General features: G+C 35.6%; 1 protein-coding gene across 29 annotated transcripts in view; it reads left to right on the top strand.

Moving 5' to 3' along the window:
• The window catches only part of MCTP1 (multiple C2 and transmembrane domain containing 1), a 537,709-nt gene that overhangs the window by 378,043 nt on the left and 141,740 nt on the right, over positions 1-17,926 (top strand). For 25 of the 29 annotated variants that reach the window (XM_049647579.1, XM_049647590.1, XM_049647572.1 and 22 more), the window contains 5 exons: positions 1,514-1,616; positions 3,405-3,507; positions 3,836-3,937; positions 4,318-4,392; positions 6,444-6,563. In XM_049647579.1, the coding sequence (XP_049503536.1) occupies positions 1,514-1,616; positions 3,405-3,507; positions 3,836-3,937; positions 4,318-4,392; positions 6,444-6,563 (503 nt within the window). Of the gene's footprint in view, positions 1-1,513; positions 1,617-3,404; positions 3,508-3,835; positions 3,938-4,317; positions 4,393-6,443; positions 6,570-17,926 lie in introns of those variants that run through there. The other 4 variants (XM_049647569.1, XM_049647567.1, XM_049647592.1 and 1 more) reach the window with 4 other exon arrangements.

The following is a 17,926-nucleotide window of genomic DNA, read 5'->3' as shown; positions in this document are numbered from 1 at the left end:
ACTTTTTATGCTTATACTTGAATTCACAGAGGAAAATAAAATTGTGGATGTGGCGTATAAAACCTATTGCACTGTGTTTTAATGAACAAACTGTTCTTTTTTGAATTCTCTTTTCCACGTTGTGTATGAAAAAGGATAATACAGATCCTAAGGCAGAGATAAAAATTCTACCAGTCCTCAAAGGCTTTCTAGTCTCTACTCTTCAGTCAAAATTGTTCCTATGACCAAAAATTGAAAAGACTACCATGCTGTTAAAGTATGCAATCAACCTGGGGTATATGAGGCCACTGAAATAACACACATATATTTAATCTCTTTTTTTAATATAAAACTAATACGTTCAATTAAAGGTGAGTCAAAGTTGGTACAGCTCGCTTTAAGAATTACAATATGGAAAGTAAATACACTGCTGTGAGGGAACACATAGCTTATCTGTCCCTGATAGCTAATGAATTCCTTCCTATTAAAATTTAATTGAAAATCTTCAATGATATTTAAGCTTTCACAGAAGTGTAAACTACAGTGACTACAATTCACAATGCATCTAAAACAATTATTCTTTATCATTAAAGTTAATAATATGCACATTAACCTCTTCTGTAGTCTAAATCAATATTGTAGTTTAAAAGATATGACCTCTGGACAGCTTTGTCTAAATATTGATTTCATTGTCATTTGTATAAGGTATCAAACAAATTACATGCTGCACTAATATCATTAATGCTGCCCCAAAGAGCCTCTGACTTTATGGGGTTCTTATAATACCTCACATGACATTACGAAATATTGACGATATCACACAATATAATTGCCAAATGGACAAGATTTGACTATGGCAGAACAGAGTCCCTGTAAACAGATGATAACTTCCAAATTCTTTACTCTCAGCGGACAGGAAAAAAATACTGCTCTTTAACATGCAGACTGGTTGAGCGGTTAGGATTCAAATGGCAGAATTTCTTCTGCCTCAGAGGGTCTAATTTACCTTCTTGTGATGCCATAGATATTTCAGGAGGGAATCTAAAGGTACATTAAAATGGAGTAATTCTGTAATAAAGCAGTTTTCCCAACATAAACTTGTTTAGGAGTTTCTGTTATAAGTTACTAATGAGAGGAGTTGGAAAATATATGCATAAAAGTGAAGAGGTTGAGCCTTTCAAAGGATCATTATAGAATTAAATACAAATTGACTTAGGGATAAACTGGCATCACATCTTCTCTCATAATTGGCAGTAGTGTTATTTTTGTATTAAAAAAAAGTGCAAATTGAAATACCAGCTATATAATTTTCTCTCTTTCACTTTTTTCAGGTTCTAAATTGCTCTGAATCACAATTGTTAACATTATCCAGTTATGTCTAACTGTATTTTGATGTTGTTTTTAAATTTTTTAAACTGTACAATAGTTTTTGTTTTTTATAAAACTCTGTAGAAAAGAGATGTGGTCGTGATCATGATCCTGTGAACTGTGGGTGCTATTTGTACTGAAAATGTTCCCCCCAAATCTCTTATAGGCAAAAGTGACCCATTTTGTGTAGTGGAACTGAACAATGATAGGCTGCTAACACACACCGTCTACAAAAATCTCAATCCTGAGTGGAACAAAATCTTCACATTGTAAGTAATCATTACCTTGAGCTCATTTCAAAACTGGAGCTAATAATATTTATTTTTGAGATATTTGTGTGTGTATGTGTGTTTGTGTGTGTGTGTGTGTGTGTGTGTGTGTGTGTGTTTATTCTTGACCGATTAACAACTCAGCACATCTGGACTGCCTTTGCTGGCAACACCGAATATCATAATTGCACTACCTTTCTGACAGTGAAGCCTGGGGAAAGCGTATGTTGTTTTTCTGTGTTTTCACAGATTTTTTTTTTAAACTGAGATTTTTATATGATTTGACTAAGGGTTTTGCTCCCATTAACTGAATTGCCATACCGCTTCTTCCTTTTATGCTTTCTATTGAAATTCCCCCCAAATGCACTGACACCAGGGAGGACAAAGCTCTATTTGTTCCATTGCTCAAATCAGCAAACAATTCAGTCTCGAATTCAGAGATGCTTTAGTTTTGTTTTATTGCATTTTAGTACAATAAGAACATTAAGTATTGTCCTAGTTACCAGATCACCATTTAGGTTGATTTTTCTTTTTTAAAAAAAAAAAGTTTACAAATCTTTTGACTACACGCTAAAAAAGCTGCCGATCTACACCATAGTATCTCCTAAGTTCGTTGTGTGTGTGCGTGTGTGTGTGTGTGTGCGTGTGTATGTTTTTAACTGGGCTTTAGAAATGAACTCTGAACAAAGGAAAACTCTCCAAACAGAGTACTTCTTAAAAGTTTTCTAACATAGTTTTATTTTCTTGTATATGAAAACTGCTAAATTCCTCATTAATTTCTTATAATGTCTCAGCTTAAGAGCCAGTAACTAATCAGATTTAATTATCTGACCAATTTATCTTTAAGGAATTCCACATTTTTATAAGAGATGAAAGCCTGGTCAGGAGACTTGCACTCCTAAGAAGGTTGTTGAGAGTGTTTTTCCCTGGAATGCATAATTGAATGAATAGGTTTGATTATTATCAAAGCCATTAATTGATTGTGCCCTGATAAAGCCTCTTCTCACATGTGGTTGCAGTCTTTCAGTAATGAATATATTCATTTTTTTTTGTTTTCTCTTAATTCATGTTTTCTTGGTAAACAGTTTGATCAAAGAATCAATGCTGTCAGCAATTGGGGTTTATTTTTCCAGAAACAAAAATGCAGAGCTCACACAGTTGTTTATTAACATACGTTGTCTGTGGAACATAATGGAACACTATTTAATTTCTAAATCCTGGGGTGGTACAAAAGCTATCAATGTTACATTTTCTCCATTCTGTTTTATGTGTTGGTTAATTTTTACTATAAAACTACCAGAAGTTTTGTTAAGAACTGTAAACAAAAAGATGTCCTACTGTTACAAAAAAAGAAAAATATACTGTGACTCTTGCTGATATCAAATTTACTGAAGTTTTACATGGGGTTAATAGGAAGGTAGAAATTATTGTGATAATAATTAGAGGGAAAAGTCTCAAAAACAGTGCCACTTATTGATGTTTTTTTTTTTACAATAACTTATTCTGCGCCCATCCAGATGGAAGATTATATTTCATTAAAAAATTATAACTTGAAATTACAGTGGTATTCAAAGTTTCAGATAATAGAACCATCACTGTAGTCTACTAAGGTGCATTATGGGAAATTCTGTCAGATACCAAGCTACCTTGTATATGTGTATATGCAAATAGCATACATAAAAACACATACACACAAAATCAGCTGGAGCCATCTAAATTTTCAAAAGCATTTTTGTTCTTGTTCCCCACTGATGAAGTCTTTTCGTCTTATGTGTATTTATTATGCAGCAACATTAAAGATATCCATTCAGTTCTTGAAGTGACAGTTTATGATGAAGATCGGGATCGAAGTGCTGACTTTCTGGGCAAAGTTGCTATACCATTGCTGTCTGTAAGTTTTATTCACCTGACACACTGCTCTGTGTTGCTTTTGCTCAAGGAAAAAAAAAACCCTCAGCTCTGTATCTGTCATTTCTCAACCAAGGTCTGTAATAAGAACACTAAAAATTTTAACATACTCAATTCACGGCCATGTTGAATCCCATGATAGTTAATTTTTCCTGACAGACTTGATCCTGGTAATGAACAGGTACTTGTCAGAATTGCCACAGTTGTTTTGGGTTCTCTGTCAGTTTCAGCAGCTGGGGGTCAAAGGTCACTGAGGGAGTGTATTCAGTGGAGACCGCGAGACAGACGGCTGTCATGTCCTTTTCCCGCAGATTCAAAATGGTGAACAGAAAGCCTACGTCTTGAAAAACAAGCAGCTGACAGGGCCAACAAAGGGGGTCATCTATCTTGAAATAGATGTGATTTTTAATGCTGTAAGTCTTAACTTTGGCTTTTTTGTACTGCTAAAGAGTTCAGTTTCATGAAAGCTTTTGTTCCTGATTTGTAGAGAATTTCTGTCATTCCTCATTTTCTCTAAACCTTGATGTATCCTGGAGAATACGCTTCTGCCACTGCCTGGCACACCCACACTTTCTGTTATAGTTGGCGGCTGCCACTGCGGCTGTGCTTCGGCCGCTGCCTGCCGGCGTAAGAAATGGAAGCGCATGCATGTGCAACTGTATACATTTATATTTTATGAGCACAGCAGCCAGGACTTTGAAACTTTAGGAATTATTGCAAATCGAACTGCGTGAAAAACTTGTAAACGTTTGTAATATATTAATCCATAACAGACACATATGTTGATGTATAGGTGAAAGCCAGCTTACGAACATTAATACCCAAAGAACAGAAGTACATTGAAGAGGAAAACAGACTCTCTAAACAGGTAAAGAGCAAGGAAAGATTAACCCCTCTGGGAAGACCTGATTGTATCTGTAAAACATCTAAGTAAATTCAAATAAACTTTGGAAGTATAGAGGGGGGAAGCCTATGGAATTGTTGATCATCTACTTATGTGAAATGGCTCTTTCTTTTTCTCTTTCTCTCTCTTCCCTTCCTTTCCTTAAAAGATCAAGCAAGGACAATACCAAACTAATAAATTAGATGGGGGTGGTCAGAATGGAAAGGGGATACTGTAGGTGCTGCATAGAATGGATATGTATTCATGCATTGGCGTAAGAATGATCATTTTGAACATAAAATACTGTCTGATTGCCATGGAATGTGTAAGAGAGAACACCAAAAGCTGAGGTTCAAATATATGTCCAGACGACCACCCACAGGTATGATGCAGGTGTGTGTAAAGCGAGCCCTGCGTAAAGCTCTTCCCTCTAATCCACAAGAGAGGGGCTCCATCTTTTAAGGGAAACCTCCCTGTTAATTAGATTTTGACTATGATCTTTTAGAAGTGAACTTTTATTGGCATTTTTAGCTAGGAAAATAGAAAATCAGTACATCTGATTTTTCTGTCATGAAGAAATTTTAAATAAGGCTTGATATCCTGTAATTAGACACAGTCTTAAATTAGGTTTGTTATCAAGTTAAGAAAGGGTACTAAGCTACCTCTTTAAAAAACTGTTTACTTCCAATTAACACAGCTAACGTAAAATGTTTTTGTTACGGCGATAAAGCATACAGAACTCATTTGTGTGTGTTAAAATATTGAACAATTTTCTGTGCTATTAGAAGCCTAAAATTAGTTTTGTTTTAAATCTAATCAATTCACCGTAAACAGTGGGATCTTTGGTTGTTTAAAGACAGTGCATGCATTACAAATGCAATATCTATCTAAATAGAAATACAGATTACATTGTTTTCACAATTATAGATAAAAGTAATGAAAGTAGCTCTAAAAGGACGGTGATCAGGGTAGGAAGGAAAGAAGGAAAACAAAAAGGGTGACTCTTTTCCTGAAAGAATTTCAATTTTAATAACTTGTTAAAACTGGTTTGCCTGTACATGCATCTATATTTAGACATACACATATACATATTTTTTCCATATGACCTCAGGAAACTTTATATAACTACTTCTTTAAAATGCCAGATCACTATTGAAGTATATTTGGAATTAGCAAAATATTACCCGTAGACATAGTATTCTAATTATTAGCACAGCTGTAGATCATTTTTTGTATCATCATCTAGCATATGGGCTATTCTTTTACAGTTGTAGCCATGCCTTGTTTTAAATTTTAGATTTAAATTGTACCAACTCTCATATACCTTTTTAATGAAAGATTTTGTAAAGCACTTGGTTACCATAATTTTTTTCTTAACTCCAAAATGATGAAAAAGTAATGAGAAAATATAATTTAAATTTGTTGTGGAAAGGAGAGACAGAGAATTAGACTGAGAGGAAGAAACTAAGAGAGGGAGAGCGAGAGAGAGAGAGAGACCAAGAGAGACCGAGACTGAAAAATTGATAGTAAATAAGGGAGAATCCCACAAAAATGATGAAAATTTTGTTTTCTGTAAAAAAAGCAATACTTGATGGGTTTTTCTCTAAGACCTGAAATTGAAACATTCCACGTTATCCATTTCACTTTCAAATATCTTGAAATTAAGGCATGTAAAGAATCTTAAAACCACAATAAGATTTAAGAATTTAAAAATATATTTAAGATTCACAGTATGTAAATGTCTTTAATTTTTGGAGATGTTTACCTTTTGCACATAGGTAGCCCAATCCACATAATAATGCTTTTTTTAAGAAAATCTATTTAGCTAAGGAATTGTTCTTATAATTCAGTTCTTTCTGCTGTTTCCAGAGATACTTCTCTTCCTTTCACTCATGAGCCAAATTGCTTGGTATATTCTTCCAACTTCATTAACTTTATGAATCCTTTTCAAGTCACACTAAACTTGAAGAATTTTGTACCATATCTGATGGCTTTTAGTCTTGCAAATTCTAATAATATTTTCATCTTTTGTACAGCTGCTCCTAAGAAACTTTATCAGAATGAAGCGTTGTGTCATGGTGCTCGTAAATGCTGCATACTACGTTAATAGTTGCTTTGATTGGGATTCACCCCCAAGGAGCCTCGCTGCTTTTGTGGTATGATAATTCTTTATTACTTACATTGTTATTCATTAAATTCAGTAATCATAGCTGCATGTTTCTGTGGCTATAGTAACAGTTATGTTGATGTGGCCATTTTAAAACTCCTATTTTAAGACTTGACTGGACAGATTTGCCGTGGGCAGGAACCTGATGGATCGTTCAAGGTCTGAGTCCAAGAATACATCCCCCACCCCCACCAGATTTCCGGAAAGCAAGAAATCTCAGCCAATATATAATTTTCTCCATGACAGTCAAAAAGTAAAATTTTACATATTGCATAATTCCAAATCCCAATAACAGAGCCAAGAAAAGTCCTTAGTGTTAAAAAAAAATTAATAATCTTGACCATCCTTATTTTAATGTTATTGTTCTATAGATTTTTTTTCAAAATATGAAAATCATTGGCAGTAGGATGCTGGTTGGTAATATTTTAATATGTGAATCAATTGGAAGTAGACGTGACCTATTTAAGAGACGTTTTATTGTTTCTGAGATTTCCAGTTTTTAAAAAGGCACAAGTGAGAATTTGATAGATCCAAATAGTCCTCTAACAATGTTCATCTTGTAGCCTTTTACTTTGGTTATTTAAAAACTGCTGATGAGACCAACTAGCAAAGCCAGAAAATCTGAGAGAATACTTTCCTCTGTGCTTTAGCTGGGATTTTCCGCTCTCACGTTAGTTTTGCTTATTCAGGATTTCAGTTTGAAGTTTAAGTAGAGTCCTTCTTCTGAAATCCTTTATTTTATTGTCATATTTGTTAGAAGATGAGTACCTTAGGCTTTCTTACAGTTTCCATTTTAGCAGAATATGACTTTATGATAGAGCTCATAAGAAGAGCCTTCATTATAGTAACAAATCAACATTTTAGTATTACCATTCAAATGAGTGTCTGCACATCTGTTTAGCACTTTGAGCTCTGTCCTCCTCTCAGGCCTTGTATAGGACTTTCATTAATGTCTGAGCACATGGAACAAAGAGTGTGTATGTCCCTTTGTGTTGTAAGTTACCAGAAAGTTAGGCAGCCTGCTTCCCATAGACATGTTGTTGTCTCCTTAAAGAAAGCAGTTGCCATCATCATTAAGTTTGGGAAAAGAAAATCTTCCTCTGTCAATATACTTTTAGTTAGCTCTTCCACATAATAAATACATTGGGGTACTGTTAAGCAAACTGGATTATGATTTTTCACTATCATAGAGATACTTTGATATTAATGAGGAAAAACTGACACTGAGTTTCTATGTATATTTAATGCCATTACTTCCAGGTTCCATGGGCCCTCATAACAGACACAGTAATATTCTCTCAAAAATGCCATGATGCCATCTTTGATTCGCTCCTTCCAAAGTCATCCCGCACAACTGTTTGTGAAATTTGAAAACAGGGGAATCTATACAGTTATGTCATTTGTTCAGGAACATTCATTCGGAATGCTTTAATATTACAATGTATTGTATAAGTCTTCATAAACTTTCTCTTGCTTCTAGAGGTCACTGACGTAAAACGAATTCAAGATGGCAGGCTTTTTTCACAGTTTCCTTTGATTAACAAAAATCAGGTGCTGAAATTCTGAGACACTTAGGTACATGTACATGATAACACTTGAGTGGTTTCACTGTAAGGGTATCCAAGTTCACTGGGAAAGACAGATTATAATATCTCTCTCAGCTGGTAGTCAGTTTCCAACAGCCTTCATCCTACAAAACACAAACTGAATGCGAGATGCTTGCAAAAAAGGAGGGGGAGGCCACAGTAAAGGTGGGATAAGGGTCTGCAGACACGAATGGCGAGAAGAGGCCTCACAAGTCGCAATGTGAATGTGCAAGAAGAGTACTTTTGAGAAGAAATGATAACATTGACAGGTTCGTTGAATACAAGCCCTGAGTTACACTCTACCGAATGTGACTAAAATAACGAATAACAAAACTGAACTTCATTTTTCTAGACCTGAGCTGGGCATACCATGAGAAGGGGGGCCCTGCCTTTTCCACCCTGGTGGTCCAGCATCACCTGCAGAGTATCTAGTACTTGGTAGGCTCCCAATATAAATGGCCATCCAGATCAACAGACCAACCAATAAACCAGTCAATCGATGTGAAATTTTTTGTTCTTAAGTGAAGAAACTCTTCTCCAATGATGCCAGATATATAAGGCTTTGCTCTAATAGAGCTAGTTACTAAATGATGATAGACATAGCCTAATGCTTTCCTTGGACTTTTCATTTAAATTCTAAACTATTTCATAATCCTATAAATAATAATATAATAGTCCTCTATATAATCATAACAACCAATACTTATTAAGCCTTTATGTACCAGGAAACTGTTTTACAGACACTAATGCACGAAAGTGCTTTTCATGAATACATGAATTTAATACTCCCAATAACCTAACAACAATCTACAAAGTAGATACTATTATTTTCCCAATATGCAGAGGAAAAAACTGAGGCACAGAAAAGAACCTTACCCAAAGCCACACAACAGATATTATTTTCTTTCTAAAAGAGCTTTTAAAATATGTACCTTATAATCTAAGTATCATAACAATTCAGAAAAAAAAAATAAAGTATTGTAGGATTTTTATTCGTCTTAAAGATATTAAGTGATATATTTAAAAATGAAATGTTTCAAAGATCTCGTTGCATAACCAGAGCCTTTTTAGGCCAGTTTATTGAAAAGAACTGCTTTCCATTAGGAGAAGAGTATGAGCAGCACCCCATTGTTACAAACATATTGTTCCCATCATTCCCTGTTGATGGATCTCGGGTCTATTATTATAATATTGGTTCCACTTGGCCCACTTTTTCATAAATGCAGCTGCTTCACGGAGCACATGCATTTGTACCATTATGTGGCTTGGTTTTAGGCCCAGATCAGTAAACTTTATAATGTTTAAGAGCCTTTTTTTTTTCTAACCCATTTTCTTTTTCTTTTCTAATTTCCTATCCAAAAACAAATGTAGAATAATGAAACCAAAATGGAAAGACAATGATCTTTTTGTCCCAATGTCGGTTAAAGTGGAAAGCCTAAGAAACGTAGGGCTAGAGAGGTTCCGGCCCCTTTGGCACTACCTGTGCGCTCTGGGAAGACGCTAGAGCCGGCTGACGACACAAAGCTGCGGTCGGCCGGGGAGGCGAGGGATAAAACATAAGCAAACATGTTCCTGGGAATGTCCTTGTTTTTGTGTGCTATGAATTAGGTTTTTAAATTTTACTATGAATATTGTATGCTTGAGAGCAAACACAGACGTATGTGGCGCAGAAGGCCCTGCTTGTCTTTTGGAATCATCTATTGCAGACGTGGAAATGTCTCATAAATTGAGCCTAATTTTCATCAGGCTCTTGACCAGACATTTGTGTTCTTGCGGATGTCAGTGGGTGCAACGTGGAAAGAAAAAAACGGAGTGCGCACTCTCTCTTTCTCTTCAGTACTGTCATTTCTCACTGTAATGAGCACAAAAATAATTGGACAACTGAGCTATCAGTAAAAGGACACACTTCAGTGTGCGTCAAAGAATTATTTTACAGGACAAACTTTAATCTTTAAATGTGATTGTAGATAATTTGTGGTACCATCTGTCCATTTGGAATTGTTTTAGCCTTTTCTGTCGTTATACAGTAAGTGCCGCTGTGTTTAACATTAACATTTGATATTTTACACATTTAATTTCTGTTCTGCTGTGTGGTCCTTAGGGAATGGAGTGCTAGTGCTACATGAGAGAGACAAAGTATTGATCAGTTAACATTTCAGCTACATTTATGTATGTCGCAAAATTAATGAAAATGCCAGACAAAAATGTCAGAGTGCACAAAAAGGTAGAATTTAAATTTGGTAGTTTAATGAAAAGTTTAAGATGTGCATTATCAAAAATGTCCTCTTGCCTTTAAAGTACAATTCCTAACAGAATAACTATAGGGAGACACATATTTTACTTAGAGGAACAATGAACATGAATTATGAAGGGATGTCAACCCTTCCAAGTATCTTGTGTCCCAGAACCGGCATGTTTGAATTTTTAACTGTTACTCATAAAATGCATTTGTTTCTGTTGCTATCTGGAAGGCTACTGGCTTCAACCCTCTGTGCTGACCAGCCTATGAGGCAGGCTTCCTACTGAGATTCTGCCCACCCCCCCACCCCTGGTTTTCCTTGGTATCCATGTGTTCCTTTTGTGTCAGAACTGAGAATTCCCTCTACAGCAATTCATCGAGGCCACTCTGGTTCATTACTCGTTCCTTTCTGGGTCCTTTTCAAATGCCTGGTTTTCCTTTGCGTCCAGATAATTTGTGCTTCACCTTCATTCAATCCCCATTTTAGTAAAGGATCACACTCGGGACAACAGCTACTCTCAGAAAAGCTGGGCCATTATGCAGGAAAAGAGAAAAAACAGAGATGATGTATGCAGAGAATGACATGAGGCAGCTCTGTGTAGCCAAATGATTTTTTTAAAAAATGGAGGAAGCACAGGCAAGGGAGGAGGAACTGAACTTGCAGAGGCCATGGGAATACAATGCAACGATCTGAAGACAATAGGCTCATGAGGATACCTTATCAGGTATTTTCTGTGTAGAAAGCCTGCTGCTATTAAACAACATATGGATTTTTCTAAAAGTTATTACAACAATAAGGACATTTTAAGTGGCCTTCACGTTCAAGGACCAAGAGAGGAGCATTGCTTAAGAAGAAACATCAATGTGCAAACAAAGGCATATCTACATCCCCTGTAATTCAAATCTTAGCGTTCATGTTAGTGAGCTATATAGGGTGATTGTACTGGACATAGGAAAGGTAACTTTAAGATCCCAACAGAAATTTCTACTTTAAAAATTTAAGAGACATCAGCAGTAGCATACCAACAAAAGTATGCTTCAAATCTATGGCAATTTTCAAATGATTTGTATAGAAGCTTTTGTTGGTGTTGCTACAATTATTTTTTTTAGTGCTAAGCAGGAAAACTGGAAATGTTCCAGATGTAATTGTTGTTATTTTCCCTGCAACAACAAAACAGAAGGACCCTCAAAAATCAGAGAAACAAGTACTAAAGCAAAATGATCTATAACTCTTGTTCCTTCCTATCCTTGCATTCTTTAATTTTCCTAAAATTATATAAATCTAAATTTCCAAGCCCTTCTGTCCATCCTTCTTCACTTATGCTATCCTCTGACATAAACATTTATTAAGCTTACTAAACAATACTTCCAATCTAATTTACACAAATTTTAAAGGTACATTAAATGCTTCCTTCCCAAATGTGTGAGGAAACAAGAAAGCCTATATAGAATTTCATCAATTTAGAAGATTGTATATCTCCAAAATTACCCAAAATTCCTTTTACAAAATCAAAGACTATTGACACTTAGAAGGTTCCAGTACTACAATTTCCTTTTCAGTAAATAGATCGTATGCCCAATTCATGGGGACACACTGACACTTTTAAGTCGATACTCAAAACATACATTTTTCCCCTAAATTTATCTGAATTCCAAGGAAGAAAATTTTTTTCAAATATTGGACAATAAAAAGTTAGGTTCTCTTAAGCGATGCCAAAGCATTGCATATAAATTTTGCAATTATATAAAAGCCCCTCAAAGATCAAAATTTAGAAGTGAGTTGAGTTTGAAGATTGATTACAATTAGCTAAAATCAACTGTGTATCTTAGGAAATGTAGCAAATCAGATATTAATGGGACAAAGCATTTTGACTAGATTTCTTGAATCCTTCTTGAGGAGTGTTGCTCTAGCTTAGTTTATAGATCTATTTAAGTGTACAGTCTTTCTCTTTTGTGTTTTATCTGTTACATCTACAAAGGCAGCACTTCCTCAAATTGGTGCATAGCTCTCTTTAAATATTGCCAGCACCCTTTTTTTGTTGTTTATTTTAATAGATATCAGCAAAATGGCCTCCTGCTCTTTGGAGGGAGATAATCACATAAGACACTGAGTCTACTACTCTCTGAAAAGCTTATTCCTCTTAAATTTTACTGTCTATTTACAAGAAGAATTTAATTCTTAGAGCATGTCAAACGCATATTTTCTATTATCTTTACTCTCCTTTGTATTCAAAAGTTAGAAGTAGTAAAATGCTATAATCTGGGGATAAATTCTTCCTTGGGTGATTTGGGGAAAATAAAACTATTTCACTTTTCCTCAGGTATAGTGCTATTGTACTATATTATAATCAAACATAAACTGCTAACATCACGAACATAACTGTGATACCTTTTTGAATTCAGCAATTAGACTTCTTGGGAATCTTCATAGTTCAAGCAATGAAAGCTGGGACAGGAGGGGGTGCCGATGCCTCAGTGTGGTCTCTTCCTGGCTCTGTGGGTGCCTGGCCATTTCACCTCAGGCATTACTTATCAGGTAGTGTCAGCCTCAAGACCTTTGTGAGAGCCTTTGAAAATGTGTTGCTTGGTCCAGACTTTATGACTGAGTTGACTAACGATCAAAAGTTATAAAGTAATGAGATCACTCTCCATCCTCAGATTCCTAAACTAACTGAGGATATTCGTCCTCAGAAGAGCTCTCTACCTTCCGGCTTCCATTGAAACTGTCCAGGACAAAAGAGCAAGCCATGTTCTATCGTGAAATATTATTATGGAAAATGTTTTGCAAAGAAAAACATTTAAATGAACGAGATAATTATATCATTTATTTTACTAAAATTTTATAAAGTAATAACTCTTCTGAAAGATTGTAAATTATAAGAGAAATGCAGTCACTAGTATACTTTAGTCAGTAAGTTTACTCGACACATATTTCCATGCCCCTATGTATCAGGTAAATATGAAGAAATAGGAGTAAAGTGCTTTCCGTTGTGACATTTTTCTATTTTGACCAGTTATGACGATATACCTTAGAATCATGAGTGTGTTAATTTACCGAGGGAAAAGCTGACCTGAAATGTTGTTAAGAAAGTTATTTCTGCTTTTTTGTTGCTCTTTCTCCTGCCACCATTTTTCCACATTTGACTACTGCAGTCAGAATTGGATATAGACCCAGTAGTCAGTCTTGCCGCAGTAGGTGTGTGAGTTATGACTCCACGTTGCACCTTCTCCTGGGCTGTGATGACAGAGGTCCAACACTCAGCAAGTGGTAACATGAGAGATCAGTAAGAGAGTAAAGATGAAAGAGCAACCATTTCTCACATTCACACCAGTCACCAGCTATTGGCTCAAAGGGACATAATGAGGAGAAAATCAGAGAAAAACTAACAAGCAAGAAAAGATGGAAATTACATTAAAGTGTCAGTCGATATTTGGATGAAAATGAAAGGCAACTCTGATTTTAAGAATGGAAAAAAGAGATGTTAGAGATAAAACTTGGTTTTCATTTTATATTAAATCAGTGTTTCTCAGTGGGTTTTTTTTTCCCATATTCAACCTCCTAAGAAGAAAATTTTCATTAAATGAGAGAAAATAAATGCTAAGGAATACGATTATCTCAGTCAATGTTGAGTTTTGGAGGGGCACAAATCATTGTAATATCTAAGTTTCTTTTATTCTCCCCTAAGAGCCAATTTTTGCCCCCTTGGATGTCATATTGCCCCCCTTTGAGGATACATACTGTAAATGAGGTTACACATGAGCTTAACTCTGTTTATTTTCATACTCTTGGTAGTGAAGTCTAGTTTGGATTTTCTGTAGTTTGCATATAATAAAAATTATTCCCATAGGTAATCCAGTCTGGAGAAAGAAAATTTGTGATCTCTGTACGAAATTATTGACTATATTAGAGTCCAATTAAAGGAAAGATTTTGTTTAGCTTTGTAGAGAGTAAAGAATTGAATCTTGCCCTTATGAAACCCATACGAGAGGTTTCTTCTTTACATCAATTCCAAGGTACATTGTTGTGCTTCACTGAAATGGAGAAGTGGGGTGTACATTAATTCTGGCCTAAGTAATACAACCTCCATCTTTATGAGGGTTTGATGGGTTTTGTCTATACATTGCACTGTATTTATGACTAGTAGATAATCTTTATATTCTTAAATGAATATCATTATGTCTGAGATATAAAAGCATACTTCATTAGGCTTGATTACCTATTAGATCTTCATTGGAAGGGAAGGAAAAAGGTTGTAGAATACGAAAGTCATTTAAAATGGTGAAGATACATGTTTTACTGGCTATTCTGCACGTCAAGTTATCTAGTTCCGCATAGGAATCCCAAAACTGGAACTATTCCAATTTATCAATAGTACGTAAATATATGATGTTTTATATCCCACTTAGCTCTACACACATAATTCTAGTGCATTTTCTATTGTTAGGATTCTATACCTTTCTCGTCAAGCAGATTGCAGGCAGTGCTTACATGTTTGAGAAAAAGAATCTATCATTCAGTTTTGTCGTAAAATGTGGATGGATTAAATATTATTTTTCTTAGTCAGTTAAAGACATATTTAAGATTTAATTTAAAATAACAGATTGCCAGTCTTAAAAGTAGTCCATTAATTATCCACAGATTAATGAGGTTGTATAAAAGAGGTGCTACGTTTTGAAGCAGTAATGGTAAAGTGGTGACTGCTACTCAGAGAAAATTAATTTATAAATGCAGAAGTTCAGATGCCAGGGTTCACTTTTCCTGGTTAGGTGGCAATATTGAAAATTTATCTGGTTGCGTTTAAATTATTTTAAATAGAATTGGTTCTTCCATTGCAAGAGCCTCTTGCATGCCTCCTCCAGCAGGCTGGTGTTTATCAAAGAGACATTTAACCCAGGTTCTATCAGCTTCTCCGGCTGTATCCTATTCCTTTCATTTTTTAAAAAATTATCAGAATAAGAGACTCATGCCATAGTTTCTAAGTCTTAAATCTTGATTGGCTTAGTTAGTGTAGTTAAGACTAAATATTCTCCATATAGGGTTCCCATCTCCAAATAAGATGGAAAAGTCTGTTTTGTAAGATAGTTACTTAGACTTTGGAACACACTTCCCGATAGTGCCAATGTCATAAATAATGACATAGAGCCACTAACAAACCTAATCAATTCCTTTATAGAGTACTAGCTGCAGAATGGAAACATTGCATGTAGGAAGGAGATTCGGTGCAATCATGGCTTGGTGCTCAGGATGCCACCAACACACCTATCCCAGTCCTACCTTCAACATAGAGCACCTGCCTCATGGCAAAGGCAAGGGGCCTACAAAGGTGGAGATTCTATGGGGCTCTGAAGGGTGCAGATGAAGTGACAGAATGTTACACTTGGAAGGGAGCTTGGAGACCATTTTGCGGTAGAGGAAATTACTGAGGCACTCTCCTTCTCCCCCAGTCGTGGGGAGTAGATCCTTCAAGACAGCAACATTGAAAAGATAAGAAGGGCAGAGAGAGAGGGGCTCCTGGGTGACTCAGTCAGTTAAACGTCTGTCTGATTCTTGATTTGGGCTCAGGTCATGATCTCACAGTTTGTGGGTTCGAGCCTTGTGTCCAGCTCTGTGCTGACAGTACAGAGGCTGCTTGGGATTCTCTCTCTGCCCCTCCCTCCCTCTCTTTCTCTCTCTCTCTCCCTCAAAATAAATAAATACACTTTAAAAAAAAAAAAAAAAGGGCAGAGAGAGAAATACAGATAGATCTGTCTCTCTATCCTGAACTTTATATGTTGAATGTTCTTAATTAAGGAAAACCAAATGTCTGACGTTGTCTTGTAGAGTTCTAAGAGTGTAAAATTGGACTCCCAGTCCTTGGTATTCCCTGTTAAGGAATGTGTTCATCTGAGAGGGCTGGCATTGCCTACTGGAAACAGTAAAGCCGTGTTCACTTTAGTTAGTGTTATTCCTGAAGTTAATAAGTGTGTATCTTATGTTTTAATGAACTTTTCCATTGGTCGGGGTCATGTACACCACTCCTCAAACCACTGCAGAGACGAGTGCACAGTAATAAAGAACTCTTAAAGGGTTCACTGTGTGTCTAAGTGAGGCACATTTTAGACAAGTAATGTCACTTGGCCTCCAAGCGGTATAAATTACTTATTCCCAAAAGTAAATGTAGACTCATTAAGAATATATTTTCCAGGTTTCAAACATATATTTTCACTGAGTTGCTTAAACAGTTTAAACTATCTATATTGATTCGTATTGATTTAATGGTAGCTAAGATGAAGCTGTCCATGGTGTAAGTGTTCATTAGACTAAATAAATGCCAAGAAAAAAAGTGTATGTATTTTGAATTATTTAGAAAAATTGGTGATCCAGCTTCATTGATTGCTCTCATCCTAAATGTCCTTCAAAATTCTGTGGATCAAAATTTTTCTAGCCTGTCATTAAGTAATATAATAGGATAGCATATCCCTTCACAACGCAGTAGAAGTACTAAAATAATAATTTGGGCATATTTTGAGATAGCATTAGAATTTGTAAGGGGGTTGTCCTCTTCATTATATAAATTATGTGCTGTAAGCTTGGTGCCCCAATTTATTGCTATTAAAGTTATTGGAGTGAAGAAAGCTAAATTAAATCATCTCTATGAAATGCTTTGAAGTCCTTAAGTACAAGGGCCCGTGGATCATTTAGGCTTGAACGACATACACAACCAGAGCACAGGTTTTTGTTTCTGAGAGCTATGTCCCCTTCCAGAATGTGTACCAATCTTGAAAACTGATATAACTTAAAATTATTATTTGAAAATATCTTACATTAGGTCTAAGGAAGAGAAACAAATCGCAAAGAAAATGTCTCGTCAGTGTTTGCGGAAAATGCAGGAGTCTTCCTCCAAAAATATTTAATAATATTTAGACATATTTAATAATACCAGGGTTCTATTTCTAATCGAGTAGAATGTTTAACCTAAGTTTAAGGAGCTAGGAAATAAAATAGATTATAAACTGAAAAATGCCATTTGTCAGTATTTTTAATCCATTACTAGAACCAGTGACAGGAAATAAATTCAGGCTGTTCTGCTTGAGATGCATTTCAGTTGCCATTAACAGATCTTCCCCGTTTTCATGCACACTCAATAAAGCTGTGTTGAATGACTGACTCAGATGACTTCAGCGGCAAAACTTGAAGTTAAAGCTGTAATATTGTAACAGAAGCCCCCAACAGTAGTATCAGATGAAGCTAAGAATAAATGTAGTATATCAGGCATCATAAAGGAGTGAATGCGGGATACATTTATGCCCTCCTCTATCTACTAGGAGATTCATACATAAGATTCACACTCATTATTCTCGTCATCTTAATGAGATCAGTGTGGGAACATTTCTCTCCTTTCCCTCTTGACTGTCAGAAATGGGACACTCCATTATTTCTTCTTCCTTTCTCTACTTTAAGGGACTAGTTATATTTTCTTGGAAGGCCAGAAATGTTAACTGGTTACAGCAGGCAGCCCCAGAGTATCGCATATAAAAGCTTAAGGA

Source organism: Panthera uncia (genome assembly GCF_023721935.1).
Source record: "Panthera uncia isolate 11264 chromosome A1 unlocalized genomic scaffold, Puncia_PCG_1.0 HiC_scaffold_17, whole genome shotgun sequence".
In the NCBI taxonomy this organism is placed as follows: Eukaryota; Metazoa; Chordata; class Mammalia; order Carnivora; family Felidae; genus Panthera; species Panthera uncia.
This window is presented reverse-complemented; position numbering and strand designations above follow the sequence as displayed.